The sequence below is a fragment of the Lathamus discolor genome, chromosome 3, assembly GCF_037157495.1.
Source record: "Lathamus discolor isolate bLatDis1 chromosome 3, bLatDis1.hap1, whole genome shotgun sequence".
Taxonomy (NCBI): Eukaryota; Metazoa; Chordata; class Aves; order Psittaciformes; family Psittacidae; genus Lathamus; species Lathamus discolor.
In genome coordinates, this window is record NC_088886.1 from 30128102 (window position 1) to 30147715 (window position 19614).

The 19614-nt window shown below is 37.2% G+C and overlaps 1 protein-coding gene across 1 annotated transcript; it reads left to right on the forward strand.

Annotated features, from left to right (window-relative positions):
- Nucleotides 1-157: 157 nt before the first annotated feature.
- Nucleotides 158-18369, forward strand: KNG1 (kininogen 1). The gene is made up of 10 exons (XM_065674458.1): nucleotides 158-462; nucleotides 3353-3463; nucleotides 4415-4499; nucleotides 6881-7053; nucleotides 8744-8851; nucleotides 10901-10982; nucleotides 12082-12248; nucleotides 13707-13814; nucleotides 15455-15544; nucleotides 17072-18369. Exons 1-10 carry the CDS (start codon nucleotides 268-270, stop codon nucleotides 17858-17860), a joined length of 1908 nt encoding a protein of 635 aa, XP_065530530.1. The 5' UTR covers nucleotides 158-267; the 3' UTR covers nucleotides 17861-18369.
- The last annotated feature ends 1245 nt before the right edge of the window (nucleotides 18370-19614 follow it).

Sequence of the window (19614 nt, forward strand, 5' to 3'; positions counted from 1 at the left end):
ATCCTGTTATCTTGATGGCAGGTGGATAACCCTAGTGTCATTCTGGTGACCACATAAAGTTCATATAGATAAACTCAGAAGTTTATTTGCAGTATAAACAGGGTATGATGAAAACCAACCAAACCCAGCAACCCACTCATTCTGTTTACTTAGCTGTAGCTCCTGAAAAACAGGAGAGGTGACTAAAACCCTGTCAAGCATTCCTTTTCCATTTGGTTTTTAAAGAGCCTTCTAATTCGGGGGGGGGGGGCTTTTTTAAATCTAATTATGATCTATTTTATTGTAGTAGCACTCTGCTGTAGCTTTTTCTCTAGCAGAGCCACCCCTCTCCTATTCGAGTTTTTGGACTGTGATGATCCTGATGTCTTTAAAGCTGTCGACGCAGCACTGAAGAAATACAATGGAGACATAGCAACTGGTAATCAATTTGCTCTACACATGGTGATGGAAGCCAAGAGAACTGTAAGTAGATTTTGAAAGAAAAAAAAAAAAGAGGTTTGAGTTGTTCATGCACTCTGAATCAGATTCTCTCTCTCTCCTTCATAAGAAAGTAAGCATGACAGCAAACCATATTCCAGAACATTTAAAAAACCCAAAGAAATTACTTGCACAGTAAGATACTCACTACTCTGACAAGGAACATATATTATGTTCTTATCAACAGAACTTTGTGTGCTGGTGAACCGCTTATTAATTCAGGGACTGAAGAATAGAACGTTTCTACCACTAATACAGTTTGTGTCTTACTAGTCCACTCTCAATTCTCCTTTCTGTGCTGGGAATCCTATCCCTTTCCATCATCAGTAAGGTTGTCAGATCAATGGCAAAACCATACTTTCTAAAAAATGTGAATATTACCTTGATTTGGGAAGAGCTGGTAGCACATATGAAGAAGAAAGACCTCATAAAATTTGGCAATACTGGGAATAAATTATCTGTGACTCTTATTTGATTGACACTAGTCCCAAGTCACAGCTCTATCTAAAAGCACTAGGTAGCAGTTTAGACAAATAGGGTGACAGCTAAAATTACAGAAGAAAAAAAGAATGAAACATGATCCTTTGCCTGGAGTCCTTCTGCATAGTGTTAATCTAACAAAAGGGTATTTACCTCTGAGAGGCATACAAAGAAGGCATTACCATAATAATGACAAGCATTACTTTACTTGAAAACATCATTAGCATTTTTTTCTACTGGATTGGCTTTTCAGATGTAAAATATAAGAAACCCAGTGTCAGAGAGAATATTTTGCACTACAAAACCACAAGACACTTCTACCCAGAAAGGGGACATGAATTGCTAAATGCTTTAGAGTAAACTACTCACGTCCCATGGTACCTACCCTCTGATTTTCCTGTTTTCAAACTGGGGAGATTTTATCATGTAGTGACAAAGACTAAAATCTGGCAAACCCTTTATGCAACTAATATTAAGCAAATGGATAGTCCCACTGTCCTCATTGAACAACACACATCTTTAACAACAGCCAAATGCAAATATCATTATATCATAGCTGTAACATCACCTTCCTTTTGCTGACAGTCCCAGAGGACAGGTATTAGTTTCAGTATTTTATCTTAAACAATGTTCTGTTTTTAAGAACATGTTTATTGCAATTATTATTTATCTTTCTCTAGATATCCATCTTTTCTTTCCTTAAAGATCTGAGACAGAAATCAGTTATTACTTTGAATCATTGATCTGACTATGATGTTAAGTAAAAAAAAGGAATCTGCAATAGAGATTTCCTCATATTCATTACTCTTTTTCTAAAAAGAGTATAGACTTTGCTCATCATTAGTCTCACAATGTTGAATGCATTAATTAAATAGCTGGGTATTACATATTCATGTACATTCATTATTGATAAGGTAATAAAGCATAAAGGCTGACTGGTGAAAGACTGAACCTGCCCCAGTTAAAGGCATAGCTATTCATTATAATAATGAAATAGACCAACAACAAATACAGAAACAATGTCTTCTCTCAGTTCTTTCATTTACTCACTGAGTTGATTTACTGCAGACTTAGAACACTGTAACAGAAAATGGAATTCAGCTCTTTTTAAGTCCACATCCCCAATAATATGATCTGATGCAGCTCCATAAATGTTAATTTATACCTGCTGAGGATTAAGCCCATTACATTTTTAGAGACTCTTTCATCCTGTTTTACAACCTTCAACCATTATGTCAGGTACCTCTACACTTCTGTAGTTGTAGCAATATGCAACAGAAACTGAGAGAACACAGAATCTAGTTCTGTGTCTACACAAGTGTAAATCCAGTATGTTCCACTTGCATCAGCTCAGCTTCAATTTCTTGGTACCACTAAGGCAAGAATTATAATTTATTCTCCAGCAGTATCATTTGAGAATAACTGGTGTTAAAGTCCAGCAGCTGCCTGCGTTTGTACTAGAAAAAGCACTTCGGAAGAGCAGCTTTAGTGGCTGTGAAAGACTAGTGATTTCCGGCTTTATATTTCCTATACAGGATTTACCACAAACCTTGCCGCGTGTTAATGCTACCTGTAGGCACAGCCTCTCTACTCAGTTTATGTCAAGGAGAAACTGCCCCTCCTAATTTACCAACATCAGAAACTGATCCAGAGGCCAGGCCTAACTTCACTTAATGCATTGTCTGTATTTTCTCTTATGGATGAAATATCATAATATACTTATCTATATAATCTACCCTCATCAGCAGCACAGCCTTCAACGCCTAGAGGAAAACTGCAGGCACTGCCAAAGGCTGTCTCCAGAGCATATGCTCTCCTCACCCCTTTCCACCAAGTAGGCAAGGCAGCCGACATACCCTGTTACTATAGTGTAAAGGCAGTTTGGGCACAGCCAGCCTGCCTGAGGGTTGCTGGCTGCTGTTTCTGGACTGCCTATAGAATTGTACAGAAGGAAAGTAGACAGATCTGGGAGAAGGCCAAGAGTAAGAGTGAAGGAGTCAGACAGGAGCACAGTCCAAGCTGGTAATTATGCTAACTATTTGAACAGCAACCCAAATTTGCTTATTTGGAGTACATTTCAATATGAGTATGAATATAACTACTTATTTCTGGTTTTAAAAATCTTGGTACTATAATTTAAAATGAAGGTGGCTGAGCATACTGCATCTATTGTGTCAACATACTTCCAACATATTACCTACCTTTGTAAATAAGGGCTCATTAATATAATTAGATAAGTTAATTGTTGAACTATGAAGACTTGGGAGACCTTGTATGGAGACCAGTAGCTAATCTGAGACAATACTATAAAATGGATAGTGTTTACCTTTTGAAGCTCTTATCTTTTCACCTGATCTATCACTACACAAACAATGACATGCATATTTTCATCCAGGCAGGTCCTGACGCACAGTTCTATGTGAAATATGGAATACGAGAAACCACTTGTGCCACTGAGGAAAACAAACTCTGGCAAGACTGTGATTACAAAATATCTGCAGAGGCTGTAAGTATCTGTTCTCTTTAAAAGTCTTCTGTACAGAAATATCAGCATAATGACCAGGACTGCAGCTGCTTGGGGAAAAATATAGCAGAAAATTTAGCTTTTGTTGCTTCTGAGAGAATTAAAGTACAGTACAGAAATGTTTACAACATTAAAGTTAACCATTATAAAATGAGTTTACCATTATAATCCTGAATATGTACAGAAGGGAACATTTCAGTGCTTCAATAGGAAGGTTCACCATAAATTCAACATAAGATACACGGAGAGTATGAGGGCTATAAAACTTTCTGTTAATTATGTATAATGGAAACTTGCACAATCAAATTTACTTCAGATCTGCACCAACAAAAATACTGACATGGAAGCCACCGTGGCAGAAAATTTACAGAGGACTTTTAGCAGTATAAAACATGTCTGGCTCATGCTACTAGAGAGCACCTAAAGGAAATACAATTTGGGCACACATAGCAGGCAGGAACACTACATATATCCAGTGGAAGTCACTGTTATTTCCCACATTACACAATGCAAAAAAAGGGATGGTTGTGATACCATACGAATCAACGTGAAATGCCATGGTCATTGCGGCATATCTTGTCCTAGCAGCGTGGAAATGATGCAAATACAAAATTTACACAGACTTCATTTATGAGGATGTGTTCAGTTCCATTATTCTGACTGCAAATTCTTTAGTTAATTAATATGCATCAATCATGATACAAATCAATCTTTTAAACTATCTGCTCAGTTCATCTCCTATTCTTCTCACAAACAAAACTGTTCCTTTTTGGGTAACAAAACAGCAAATTAGATATTACTGCAAGTGTAAATATGAACTTGTTCCCCAAACTCAATCTGCAACTGTCAACTTTGTTCAACAGCTACAGGAATATATAATATTGCCTTTTTCTTCAGCAAGTTTAAGACAAATGTTATCATATGTTTTTGCAGAAAACAGGAGAATGCACAGCTCGGATTCACATGAATAATGCTGAAAAAACAAGTAATGTTTCACAAGACTGCAAAATATTTCCAGGTATGGAACTGTTTGGGGCAGCATTCAACAAACACATTGACAAGCAAGAATGGGAAATACATAATACTGCAACTTTCAGGTGATTTTAAAGATAGGAGCTCCTTATTGTTCTATTCAGACATTTATAAATAATCATCCTTAAGCAATGTCGTGGTTTAAACAAAGTCAGCCATAAACCAACTACATGTTAAAGACAAAATTTCACTTCACAATTATGTACATATAGACTAAGTCAGTGAAGCACTGTCAGTGTCTGTCCAGGGTAATGAAAACCAGCACGTGCAGGTGTAGTAAGTTTCTTCAAACACTGGAATTATACCAAATTACAATGAATTTGGTTAAGATGAAAACATATCAGTAACTCAGAGATTCGATACCGCTTCTCATGCTTTGAATTTTGTCTTTATTTATTCAAGTATAAAATTGCACCAGAAATTATTAGCAAAGAACTATATGACAAAATTGTATCTTAATTTTCTCCAAAGTAAAAATTACTAATTATTTCTGTTTGTACACTAAAATAACATTTACCCCCGTAAAAAAAAATTATAAAATAAAATAAAAATCTAGCAGTTACATAATTATGTATAAGAAACTGTGATATCTTTTAGACCTTAGCAATAAGCAGTACTACATTTCTTGCCTGTAAGACATTCATATATGACTATGTTCACATAGTAATTTTCTGTATTACAAAGAGATCAGTGCTTTAAAGCTTTACAACTGAGATCTCTATGTGCTTATGCCCCGTGTTCATGTAAGACATATCCAAGCTAGTTTTAAACTAACCGGTAGCTGGGAGCTTGCGGGTTTTTGCTCCTAATTACCTTGTTTAAAGCTAAATGTCTATACCTACAGCCAGTGTCATTCTAGGAACTGCAGTACACACAAAATCCATGTTCTGCTACAGAATAAACACCACTTGGTTTAGACGGATCTGTGGGGCAATGGTGACATCTAGTTGCCAGTAGAAGCTGTGTGAATCCCACAGAGAATGCATGGGAAGGAAATTTGCATTTGAATCTTTGCTTAGAAAACTAATAAAACATACATAAATTAATTATCTATTCAGCCTAAGAAGCTCATCTCCTTTTAGCAAGTCATTGCATTCTGAAAAAAGAATACACGTATGTTCAGCACTTATGAAAATGTTGGTACCATAGTCACTTTATGTTTTATTATCTACTTTGTGATTACTCCTTGGAAACATGGTCACATTTTTCTGTAACATGCATATATTTGTCAGTCAAGAAAAGTGATGGTAAAAATATGAAGGGCAGGACTTCACTCAAGTACCCCTTGGAGAGCTAAGACTAAATAGTATTGTTTACACTGAGATATTCACAATGTACAGAAGAGACAAACCAAATCTGAAGGATTAAAACAGAAAGAGTAAAACAATAGATCCTATCTGGTGAGGGATTTCCCCACCATGTCAGGTAGCAGCCTTCTTGGTAGAACAGTTTATTCATACTGACTCTGGACTGGTTTCTGGCTGGTGGAAGCTGGCTTACCTCCATTAAAACCAGTTTAAGCCAGCTGAGGATAAGGCACACAAATTTTACTTCAATTCCATAGAGACCACATACTGTCCCACTTTCATTCTCAAGCTCACTGAATCATGAAATTAATTTATGTACTGAACTATAAAATTAATGTATGAAAATCCAATCCATGATTACTAGAAAGGAAAGAGAATTAATAGGATTAGCAGTAGGAAACAGAAGTTTGAGCATCCCCATCAAGCTTGTCTATGCACAAACAATCCAGTTGGTTAATCCTGAAGGTAACACCATGTGGTAACCGGCGACCACAGTGACTAGCAGGGGTTTCAAACAGCACAGCAGTAACATAGTTCAACTACAGTCCTGAAGAAGCTCAAAGTCAGAGCAGTTCACATGGGTGAGCCAAAACACACCTGCCAAAGTCCCCACCCTGAAACATGGGGAGGACAGTAAGCAGCTGCCCACAGTGGTTGAGCTTTGAAGAATCTGAAAGAACATCTCCTAAGTTGTAGCCTCCAGTGGCTCTAGCCTGACTGAATGAGTGATGACTTTCCCTGGATGGTGTCAGGTTCGGAGATTCAATGACTCCTGAACTCACCCACCCCTTTGAATGAAGTCTGCTGCTGAAACCACGCCTAGATCCTAATGTCATGGATGCCCCACCCCCCCCAGACAAAACCATGATGCAGTGAATGCCTTCGCAGGCCCTGAAACTGAAATGTGGGTTTTGCTCATCCCAATTAAATGCAAGAAAGGTTCTAGCTCATTGAGCTTTTTCTCTCATTCCCACATAGGAAAAATTAAAACCTGGGGCTGTTTTACATTAAGTCCTTTTTTTTGTTGTTGTGTTGTTTTGTTTTGTTTGTTTTGTCGCAGCTACGCCAAAGATAACACTTACTCAGGCTACATGTCTTGGATGCTTTCATCCTATATCAAGTGACAGTTCAGTAGTGTTGGAAATTCTGAAACAAGCCATTCAGAAGTTTAACAAGCACAGTGCTGAACCTGCCCTTTTTAAGCTTGTGGAAATAAAAGAAGCTACCAGACAGGTTTGTGTACGATTTTTCTCTAAATTTTACCAAAAAACCCCCCACAAAACTCCAGACCCTGATTGTTTTATGTACATGTTTCTGATTTCTAAGTTAGCTTATAATTCACAATAAAAGTATACAAAATACATATAGAGTAGACCCTGTAAATAATTCTCTTCATTTATGAGAAATCATAAATCGTTACCTACTGGATTTTCGGAGCTTTCAACTTTACAAACTGATGGCAAACATACTTTATCTGCAGTTCCATCTAACCAGTGTTCAGTCCCATTTTATTTGCATTCACTGCTGACACAGGCACCTTGTGTCATCTTCGAGACTCTTGGGTATTCTACTTGGCCTCATCCTGAAGCTCCAGCAGGAGCAGATCTATCCTAGGTGCTGTGCCAAAACTCCCAGCTAGCACAGATGTCTCATATACACTTCAGCCACTCAAACAGCAGCAGTCAATGCATTAGGGCTCATATGCAGCAGCTGCTATACACTACAGGACAAGTAAACCCCACATGGGAAAACTGGGTAAAAAAAAACAGAACACCAACATGCTACTTGCTGAAAAATTTCTGCACACAGGAATATCTGCTTTGCAAGAAGTGACTTCTCAAGTTGCAGAAATTCTGTGTCAGCTGGTATTGCAAGCAACAATTATTTCCCTGTGAAAGGCCTTCCCTTGGATAGTGTGATTGCTGCTAGAAAGCAGAGTTTCTTATTTGTTTTTTAACCAGTATATAACCTAACACAAAATACAGATCCTTTTCTTTGCATGTATATGTATTTACCTAGCCAAAAAGCATTTCTATCTCATATCAATTTGACCTCATATCAATTTGAGATTAAATTCAGACTGTCCTCTCTCTATTTACTGATAGCAATGATCCTCTTAGCTGAAGGACAAGATTGCACAACATTTAAGCTACATGACAAAATGTCACAAACAGACTAAAATCCAGCAGCTGGAAAGAGAACCATCATGTCACTTCTGGCCAACAGAGAGTAGTCAGAGACCTCCACTTCATTGAGTTGGAATGGAAAGTTCTTATATTTGATTCTTATTTCCCTTTCTAGCCCAACACTGTGACTTGGAGAGATTTCATGGGTGAGCAGCAGTAGCCATAGTGAGGAAAACTGAATCACTTCCAGGACAGAAAATGAAAAAAAGGGTCACAAATCTGGACAAAACAGAGGACAGGGGAAGGCAGACAGAATTATAGGTAGATGATAAATGCAGGACAGTCAATAACAAATGATGTCAGCAGTTACATTATTCAGATACTTCTTTACTATGTCCCATGCTCAGGAACATAGGACTTGCCAAGCTATATTAGTATAGTCATCTATCTAGACCAGCTTCCTGTCACTGGGAGTAATAAGTTACACATACTTTGGAGAAAAGCACAAGAAACCAACCATTATGAGGCTGCAGGCTTCCCAGGAGAAGTGGAATCTAAATACAAAGTGTGCTTCTAGAGTATGCAAGACTTAGTTTAACTTTCGTATCACAAGAACAAGCTTGGGTGTTTTTTTTTTTTCTCTCCATGAATATTCTATGGCTCAATGACTGCAAGGTGATCTGATGGATGGAAGGCACGAGAAAAGTTGTTTTGTTTTCTTTGCTAATCACATTTAATTGTTTAAGTTCCAAGTTTATATTGGTTTACATAATGTATCTCCAAAATATCTGTTCTAGGTGGTAGCTGGATGGAATTATGCAATTAAATATGAAATTGAGGAGACTAATTGCTCCAAAGACCAATTTCAAGATTTAACTCCAGAGTGCAAAACCACTTCCAGAGGTGTAAGTAATCTTCAAAATTCGTTACTTGAGAAAATATCATATTAAAAAATAATCATTAGTATCTAGCTCAAGAAAATATTTATAGTCTTGCTTCACTTTGCGAATGAAGTTTAAATCCAGGCTTGTAGACAGCTGTCTATTTATGCAATTAAAACATCTGTCTTCTCCTGAATTGGTTAATAAGATGACCACTGAAATGCTTACAGATTGCTCTACAGAATCTAAAGAGTCTTACCCATATAATAAATCCCTTGAGAAGCTCTTATCCAGATATTCAAGGAGTTACTCAGGTACAGCCCCAAACCTGATAATTAAAATAAGTGCTATTTTTCCATCTTAAGACATATTTTCAAAGAAAAGTACTTTTCTTTGTACACTTTACCCCTACCATAGTCCAAATAAGAGAGCTTCAAAAGACACTCATTAACAAACATACATACACTAGCTAAACAGTATTGCAAAACCAGGTATTTCCTCTGATCTGGAACAGAATTAACTGCCTCTCAATGAACGAAGAAAAGTGCTTCTGCAAATACAAGGTAGAGGGCAGGAACATGAATAGTAATTAACAGTGGTGGCAAATGGGAGGGGAGGAGCCACAGGAGTCCCAACTCACATCTGCTTCAGCTGTTCTGGAAGTGCACTGTTAAGTGTTACATTCAAGAGCCTCTCTTGCTCAAAACTTACTCCTTGGATGTCTCAAGAATGCTTTGGCATGTTTCAGAGGCATTGATCAAAAAAGGAAAGAATGACAACACTGGTAAATAATAGAAGAGTTAGAATAAACTAGGTAAAGCAAATCTTTTAATTACCCACACTTGCCCTTAAACCTCAAGTAAGTTACTCAATCTGCTTGAGCCTGAATTTTCCAGCCTGTCACCTAGAGGTAATGACTTCTGTCACCTCATTCACATAGTGCTTTGATCACACAGGGTTAGTGGGATTAGATTTTTATTGCTTATCCCCTGAACTGCTAAGAAGCCTTGCTAATAGATCATCAGCAGATATTATTAGAATATATATTCCAAGAATATTCCATACATTGGAATGACCAAATTCCATGGATGTTGTTTCACACCTTTGTTTAGCTCTGTACTATTCATTTTGAAATGGGAGGATACAGGGAGCACCCTGTATCCAACATACATGTGAACCACAGAACTACTTCAGTGGAGCATAATAGCATTCTCTTTAACCTGGACAATAAGCCTTGATATTATTTTTTATTATTTTTTCTAAACCAACAACTAAGCAGATATTTTTATGGATGCTTTGAAAACAGTATCTGTCAGAGCCCTAAGATCTTATTCTACAATTGATTAGTTTCTTTTAGAGTCTTTGATAAGAGACTTCACTGAAACCTTTTTTAAAATCTACATATACTTTATCAACAGGTCTCTTTACCCACTTTTCTTGATGCTTTTGAAGAACTTTGATAAATCTGCAAAATATGACTTCTGTTTACTACAGAAACCTGGGTCTCTCCTTGATGTATTCATGCCCCGTAATTTCTTTCCTTACAACTATTTCTAATCACTGGAATGGTACAGACATCAGTTCTATGGGTTTATAACCTTTTTAAAAAAGAACTGGATCGATAGCTGCTTTCTTCCAGCTCTAAAATACCAAGACAATTTTAAGCAAGCCATCTACCATTGTTTCTTTAGAACACCTGAGTAAATACAAGAAACTTAATAATGTTTGATTTGTTAATTTCGTAATATTTTTGGTCTTCACAGTTTGAGACAAAAATGCCAGTGAGTTCTCTACTAAACAGGATTCTGGCTTGTAAACCTCCCTGTTTCTGTAATGAACACATACAAATAGTCCATTTAGCTTCTCTTTTATGGTTTTATTTTCCCTGAGTGGTCCTTTTGAACCCAAATCATTTGTTGGCTCTGCAGACTGCCTGTGAGGCTTCTTCTTCCCAGTATATTGAAGGAAGGAATGAATTATTAGTAGTATGCTTGACTTAGCAGTATGCTCACTTAGAGCATGAGCTTGTTCATTATTTCTAAGTAACAAGCTGTTTCATGTTTTTTACTCTAGCGTGTAGGTAAATGTGATGCCAAAGCATATCAAAGTCTTCAGGAAGTGATTGTGGACATTGCAAGCCAGTGCAAGCTTCCAGGTATGTCACAGGCACTATCAATTTGCCAAGTTCTGCACTTTTCAATGTTTTTTTACAATTGTAAAAATAAAGACAAAATAAAAATACAAGAGATGAAAACAGATAACAACAAAAAAGTAATTCTTCTGGGACCAGAAAAGCACTGACTCTTAATGAAAAATGACCACAGACTTTACACTTCCTACAAGTATTTCTTATATAGCTAAAAGTTAAATTCTATCTGCCCTATTTCTATTACATGGAAGTGGTTGCTGACTCTGACTTGGAGATTAACAAACTCAATGAGTATAACTGTCCTACAAGAATTAATTCCTTTTCCACCACAATGACAAGGAAGTTAATATAATATTGTTTAAATAGTAGCTTCTTCTAACATTCCAAAGAATGCCAATGTATTCTTTTGAAAGCAAAAAGAGCTGCGGGCTTTAAGATTTTGTCCAAAATTGGTAATTCATCTAATGATGCTACCATTGTTCATTTTCTATTGCATAGCTATATTTACGTTTATGTTAGAGGCTTTCCTTTTTCCCCAGTAAATAAATTCCTTAGAATTTGTAAGTTCATTGCAGTCAAACTCCCAAATGGTCTTCTTATTGCTACTTTTTCCTCCAACCATCTATTTCAACACAGGTTATCATAGCTTCAGAGCTTTACAACAGGGTATACAGTATTACTCCATGTAGTAAGTGATGCATTCTCACACATTCAAACTTGTTTTCGAGAGATGATAATGGCATTCTTCCACACACTCATTCATTGCAATAACGTACACCTCTCATTTCACCTGCGTCAGGTCTTTCCACATGCACAGATGTTCTCTCTCTTTATTTGCTAGCTACCCACAATTGGCACACACCATTCGTGTTTCTGTGAGTAAACTGTTAAGCGTCCAATGTGACACCAGGTGCTGATGCAGTACTCTTTTAGATAACCAAGACCTGATCATGCTGATCATAAAAAACTCTAAGATATTTTGGTTTCATTTGATAGAGCCAAATATGAAGTGTTCCAGAAGGCAGAGGTTTATAACTTTTTTTCCAGCCATTATCTACATTGAGTTTTTTGTTCCTTATATCTGAAATCTGTTGGTTTCTTTCAGTTGAAGAGACAGTAATTCCTGCCACTCAAACTGGTTGTCCAAAGACTGTGGCAAAAGACAATCCAGAACTGAAAGAACTACTGAAGGTTTCCATGGAGAAGTATAATTCGGAAAGCAATGATGATTTCTACTACAAAAGTGGAGAAATTGAAGCAGCGACAGTTCAGGTTGGGATATACCACAGAGATGAGGAACAGACATGGCAGTGTTATTGGTTTGAGCTGAATGTTAGCTAAAGTTTGTATTTCTATTTAAAATAATGTTTTTCTCTAAGTGTTGATAATATGTGGTAACTGAAATATCAATGCAATTTTCCTTGCTAAGTTTTATCCATCTTGGCTTGAATTCAGAACTGAGTTAAAAACCTCCCATCTCTTGATTTTTTTATATTTTTTTTAAGCAACACAATTTTAAAAGCATGGAGAGAAGGTTGATTCAGATTATCTGATTTCTGTATATCTACTCCACTTTTAACCAGCCTTTTTTAACATACCTTAGACTTCTAAAGTAAAAAAAAAAATGATTAGATGAAACCACTCATGTGGTTTCACCACACCAATATTCTCTATGTTATTTTAGACACTGTCAACCCTATTCTAAGCTCCAAGAAATGGGGCTTTACAGTTTCCCTGAGAAATATGTTCATTTATATACTGATTCTGTTAATAAAAATACTCCAGCTAGATTCAGTGTATCTGCGCATAACTTAAGATGTACAGATAAATAGAGCTGGGTAAAGAAGAACAAGGAATTAGGAGGATAACATTGGTCAGTACTTGCCTTGTTTACAGTCCCAACGTATTAAAACAGAGGTTGAGGACAGAAGTGGAAATAAGACAGTGGAGTAATTTAGAAAATACTTTGGTCACAACGTCTGAGTATGATGGTACTAGTGGAGAAGGCAGGAAAAGCACACCAGAGTTTTTCTCAAAAGCTCACTTTATCTTACTAATAATATCAGTTCTTTTTCTTTTTTTAAACCTTTTTTCTTCGTTCAAATATTATTCTTCTTTCTCATCTTTCATATCATGGTTGATATTGGCATGCATACACATTAAAAACACCTTAAAAGAGACAGAATTTCATGTTTTGCCTGCTATCTCTGACACAAGATATGTTATCTTGGGCTCTGTAAAAAATACTAGGAAAACTTGTACCAGGCACATTCTTGAGCCTATGCAGTTTCTCTCCTTAATGCATTTGGCAAATACGTTCATTTTCAACTGAGCCTGTTCATCACACACTTCATTTTACGCACATTCCACTTTTCTTCCATCATATCTGGCTCTCTACAGAAGTATCTCTAATGACTTCATTTGTTATTGATGAAATTGCTATAGGCATCAACTACAACAAAACCAAACCTGTGGGGCTGATATTATTGTGACCTTTCTGTTTCCTTTAATTTCAATACTGGAATTTTTGAGAATGAGAATTGGAGTAAAGTAAGTTGATTAGAAGCAGATAGGTTTGCTGCCAAATATTTTTATATTGTTCTTAACATATATTGTCCCAGTGGTCAGGGCTTGTAGAATGCAAGGAGTATAAGCTCGTAGAAAAATTTCCTGTGAACCCTTTTCAATAAAATGTCTTTACCACAGAAAGTCTTCTTGCTAATTTTCCAGGAGGTTGCAGGACAAAAATATCATGTAACATTTGCAATCCGGAAGACAAACTGTTCAAAGACAGACTTTGAAAAAATTAATGAAGACTGTGAAGCCACATCAGACAGTGTAAGTAATGATGACGTTGCCAACTGTAATATTCCTCATGGACAAATTCATTTGCATTAGAACTTGTAAACACTTAAGTAAAATCACATCCAGAGTTCTCTTACCTCTTTCAGTAGACTTTTGTTTCAGCAAGCAGGACATGTTTCATTGTTTGTAACCCCAGGCAGTGTCAATGTTAATAAAAAATGAAGCTGAAACTGAGTGACGCTGAGTCACTCCAACTGAAGGATCAATGCTTATGGCAAAGCAAAAGGAACTTTCTTCTGATACTAATGAGCCAAGGAAAGGGAGGAAAGAGGCTGCTGTGAAAAGAAAGAGTTACAATACTCCTGATTCCATGGACTTGAGAGCAGCGCTGAGGAGAAAACTTGGGGTTATCGGTTGATGCAAAGCTCAACATAAGCCAGCAGTGTGCACTTGCAGCCCAGAAAGCTAACCATCTGCTGGGCTGTATTAAAAGGAGCGTGGCCAGCAGGTTGAGGAAGGTGATTCTCCCCCTCTACTCCACTCTCACGAGACCCCACCTAAAGTACTGTGTCCAGCTCTAGAAGCCCCAACATAAAAAGGATGTGGACCTGCTGGTGCAAATCTACAGAGGGCCACAAAGATAATCTGGGGGCTGGAGCAGCTCTCCTATGGAGACAGGCTGAAAAAGTTGGGGAGACCTTGTAACAGTCTTCCAGCACCTGAAGGGGACCTACAAATAAGGTGGAGAGGGACTTCTTACAAGGGCATATAGTGACAGCACAAAGGATTTAAACTGAAAGAGGGGAGATTTGGATTAGATACCAGTAAAAAAATCTTCACTATGAGGGTGGTGAGACACTGGCACAGGTTGCCCAGAAAAGCTGTGGCTGCCCCATCCCTGGCAGTGTTCAAGGCCAGGTTGGATGTGGCTTTGAGCAACTTGCTCTAGTGAAAGGTGTCCCTGCCCATGGCAGGGGGATTGAAATTAGATGAGCTTTAAGGTCCCCTTCAACCCAAACCATTCTATGACTTACAGCTAACGAAAACATGAAAATGGAGTGTTACTGGTGTGCAAAGGAATGATGTTTCTGGAATGCATACTGCTCATGCCAGAAAAATGTGTTCCAGACACTGGAAAGTAATGTTGGTAGGGCCAGAAACCATTGGCAAGGGATTTGGTTGGGAAAAAGAGGCTTCATTTTCCCTCTCTTTTCCCATTAAATGAGCAGTATTTACCTGTGAGAATTTAAAATCCATTACTGCAGCAGGCTCTGAATAGGAAAAAATGCTGTTCAATTTCCCAGTTTTTTAGAGAGATAAATATCATCAACAAACTATATTTCTTAGGAATATCAAGATTAAACAGTGCTCCAAGAGTGCTGGAGATGAAATATCCAATTTTTCAAGATCCAATCTTCAATCTAAAGTTAAATTCAAGTGTTCACATAGGTATTCTGTAACCTCAGAAAGCTATGCAGATGTGTCCCAGTAAAGAAGTCTCCATTACTAGGATGGATTTCATAGATATTTGGGTAAAGTTCTAAGTATATTTGTATTTAAAAGTATTACTAAAAAATAATGTTTGTATTTGTTGGTTTGTTTGGGGTTTTTTTTGGCACAACTCTTCCTTTGTGTTTGATGCCTGAATGTGTTGGGTTTTGTTTTGTCAACAGGTACCATTGTCATGTGAAGCACAAATTCATGTGATCCCATGGGAGAATAAAATCTTTCCCCAGGTTAACTGCTCCAAAGAACGGTCAATGGTATGATTCCTTTTCATTACCCATCATCGTAAGTAGAGCATAGAACCAAGGCAGTCATTAAATTCTTTATCCATTCCAAATGAACACATGCTTTGTACCAAATATAAAGGAACACATTGCTCTTTTAACAACCTCAGTAATGTCACACTCCTCCCTCTCAACCTCTAACCTCAGCAACTTGTTACACTGGAGTCAGTCTCATGACAATGTGAGACGGGATAACCCAGTGACTACGGAAATATAAAGGCAACAGGACAGAGAGAACATTCTGCTTGTCAACTACTCCTTTGCATTATCAGTTAAGCTCTGAAATATGAAGCCCCAGCAGCTCCTTTGAATTACGTTTCATACGAGGCTTAAAAATTGAGACAAAAATGTATTTGACAATGCAATGATTATTCTCCCCAGATTTCAAAAGCATCTGCAAATCTTTTCATATGAGTAGTGCATCTCCTGCCATGGGTTGTCAATTTCTGCAAGAAGATCTTTCAGTTTCCTTTGTGCCCAGCTCCACAATTAACTAGCCCTGAACATGGGTCACTTTGAAAATTTCAGAATGAAATTTAAATCTCTTTTATTGTCAGAACTTTTGTAGTTCTGATGATTGCAGGTTTTTTGATAAATGCATGGACTCCCATACTCCCTAATGAAGAAGATGCTCTGAATAAAGTCAGATTGATTAACTTGCATTCATAATCAGTAGCTTCATTGTGCTCAGCATCTTCATAACTACATATTGTTTCATTATGTATCAACAATAAATGTCTCTCTGCTTTGTTTTCACTACAATATCCATATCAACTTTCAAGTTTAGCTCCATCCCAAACAACTCTGAATTGCAGCTAGAGACTGCAAATGGTGGAGAGATATGAAACTCATACTGGACAGTGACTGCACATCATGCATTCAGTCTCTGTCTTCTAGTTTAACAGAGGTGGGAAATAGAGATTATTCAATAACAAATGAATATTTCATATTATCAACTTTAACCTGTATGTATTATTTCTAAGCATTCTTACGAGATGCATATGTCAAATCTAGAAACAAAAAATTGAACAGTTACATTTCACACAACAAAACAACCCAGATCTTTTGTGCATTCTGGTACTGAGTACTCAGATATGTGTTTGTCTTTAGCACAAACCGGTTTTATACATCGGAGTGTTGTATTCTAACAAGTGCAGGGACATTTAGTCTTAGAAATCAGCTATATTTTCATAAATTAAAACCAGTACATATTCTTCTCTCTATAGTACCATTCCCATGTTAAATTGGCAATATTTCAGCGATACTTAAGTTTTTCTTTTAACATATAACTGCTAAAATACTCTGGAGTTATTCAGGAGGATGTTTGTTTCCACACTTATCACAGATAGAAAAGATAATTATTTAGCTTACTTTAAAAATATAACATATTTCTGCTAAATGATTCATATACTGCAATGACCCAACTTCTGAATCTCTCAAATCTGAAATGATCATTCTTGTTTATGTAAGAAATATGGCTATTATTGCAATGTTTTTTAGGCTGTATTACTAAGAAGGCCTCCTGGATTCACACCTTTTCGAAGCCTCGTTATGCTAAATCAGCCAAACGAAATGTCATGCTCTGATAAAAATGAAGAAGAAAATCAAAGACCTGATAAAGAAACGAAAGAAGATGAGCAAAGACCTGATAAAGAAACAAGAGAAGATGGTGGACAGGAACCAGAAGGCGAAGGTGAACCTGAGCATAAACACAAGCATAAACACAGGCATGAACATGGGCGTGAACACAGACATGAACACGGACATGAACACGGGCATAAACATGGGCATAAAAAGGATCATGAGTCTGACAGAAGGTATAAACATCAAAGTGGTTGTAGGCACAGAAATGGTCATGGGTGTGGGCATAAAAAACACAGTAAAAATGGGAAACATAAACATCCAACCCCCAAATCTTCTGAGGAGTCCAATGAAAGTGGTTTTAACCAAAACACAACTCTCCCATCATCCAGTGCTGAAACAGCATCAGAGATAGTTAACCCAGGGGTTGCAAGAAAGGAAACCAGTACACCTGCAGAACCACTAATGCTTCCTGATACTTCTCTATTTAATGGGTTGTCAGATCGCCCAGAATCTCCTCTCCCAAGATGCCCTGGAAAACCATGGAAAGAAATTATGGACATTCCAGCTCCTTCTAGCTTTCCCAGAGAATTCACAAATGAGGATCTCTTGCCTTCTGCAGTAGAAAACAGCAGTCCAGCCACAGAAAACTCAACACCTTCCCAAAATGAAATGAAAGACTTTGATCTCTCAGATGCTTTACTATAATTCAAACACTGTAGTAGCCTTTCCAGAAATTATATATAGAAAAAGAAAAAAAATATGGCCTTTCAAAATGTTTAAAATGTGAAGAGGCAAAAGCTCCTATTCTGTTAGCTAAGATACCCAAGTAGGTCACCACCAGTTCTGGGGACCTAGGACCATAAGGCAATACTCTGCATTTTCATATATTTGTAAAGATGTAAATCACGCAATGGCACCGATGCTTCGGAATCTGTCTAGTAAAGGCACCAGGCAAGTCAACAGCCTTCAGCTGCAGAAGTTAAAATTGTATCTGCCTCAAATTGCTATAAGTACAAAGTGAATCACTGCATCAAATCTCACTGTATCATGTTTGAAAGTGCCACAAAGTATTTTGCAGATTACATGAAGACTCTTGATCAAATATGGATAAGACAAAAGCAAGCCAAGGATGCCTTTCTTAGATATCTGAAATAGTATTTCTCTAATTTTCTGGAAGGAGCTTTTAAAGAACAAAATAAAACAAGTGAACTTGTTTTACCTGTCAGTTTCTTTAAATAGGTTAGTATTACCACCACTCTATCACTAGCAGTTGTTCTGTTGAATGATATAACCAGGAACAACTGGAAAAATCCTGAATAATGCAGCTCTTTTATTCCCTATGAACATTATGCTAACTACACCGCAGAGGCACTGTGATTGACAGATTTTCATGTGGTAGAGGTGCACAAATACGACAGATGAAAAAAATGCAAACACTTTAGTTGCTTACAATTTGTCTGCCTTCTTCTATAGGTTGTGCATAATTTAGAGAATGGATTGTATTTTCTGCTCTGGATATCTTCCAAAGGTTGAGCTTTTGGTGTGATATATTACCTAAAAAGCACCAAGTATTTCTGTCAACTTAAAATATGTTTTCTCTTTATGGAGCCAATGATTTATACAGCTGACACTCCCCCTCCAGCCCCCAAGAAAAAAAAATACCCCCCTCAGAAAAAGAAAAACAAACCAAAACCAAACCAAACAACCTCAGCAATAAATAAATACTTTAACGCTAGATCACTTCACCAGTTCAAACTACCATTTTGTCCTGTAAAAGGTTATTGAAACCATAAGGCACTACAAATGGTAACACTTCACTGATTCTGTTGCAAAAGACCACATTCCTTGAAAGCACAGTGTAAGTACCCTCCAAAAAATCCAGAGAAACAGAAAATATATTCTCTCAAATTGTTCATCCCAACTGCTGGGATTGCTGTGGCATCAAGATACATACTCAACAGCTGGGAATGTGTCCTTCTTTTGTGTACTATGCGTCTATTGCAACACCTCACTGGTTAGGAAGAATTAGACAGATGAAGACCAGTTAGAGGATGCAAAAGAAAGGGATGAACAGGATCAGGAGGTTTTGGCACAGAAGATCCAGTGGAATCTTGAAAGAGAAAATAGCTACAGGAAAGGACAGAAGACACAAAAGTGGAAAAGACAGAGTAATAAGGATGGTGTGAAAAGAACAAAAGAAACCAGCAGCTTAGTGGCAAAAATGGAAACAGAGTAAATGGGATAGAGAAGCAGATGAAAGTTTTGCTCCATGGGCAAGGAGAAAAAAACACAACAAAACCCAGGAACTGGGATCACTACAGTTTCGCATGTGCAGTTTCTTTTTCTTCATTTTTTAATAACTGCTTTAAAAACTACATTAAAATTATATATTTGAAAGGCATGAAATCCAAAATCAGGAACTGTCCCTGTGAGTATAAATTCAGCCTAGTTACATGCAT

Bases quoted from the DNA above. Each gene is read 5' to 3' on its own strand.
- KNG1 (XM_065674458.1), top strand. From the start codon at position 268: ATGATCTATTTTATTGTAGTAGCACTCTGCTGTAGCTTTTTCTCTAGC. The intron at 463-3,352 runs GTAAGTAGATTT...ATTTTCATCCAG, and splicing joins TGATGGAAGCCAAGAGAACT to GCAGGTCCTGACGCACAGTT. The intron at 12,249-13,706 runs GTTGGGATATAC...CTAATTTTCCAG, and splicing joins TTGAAGCAGCGACAGTTCAG to GAGGTTGCAGGACAAAAATA.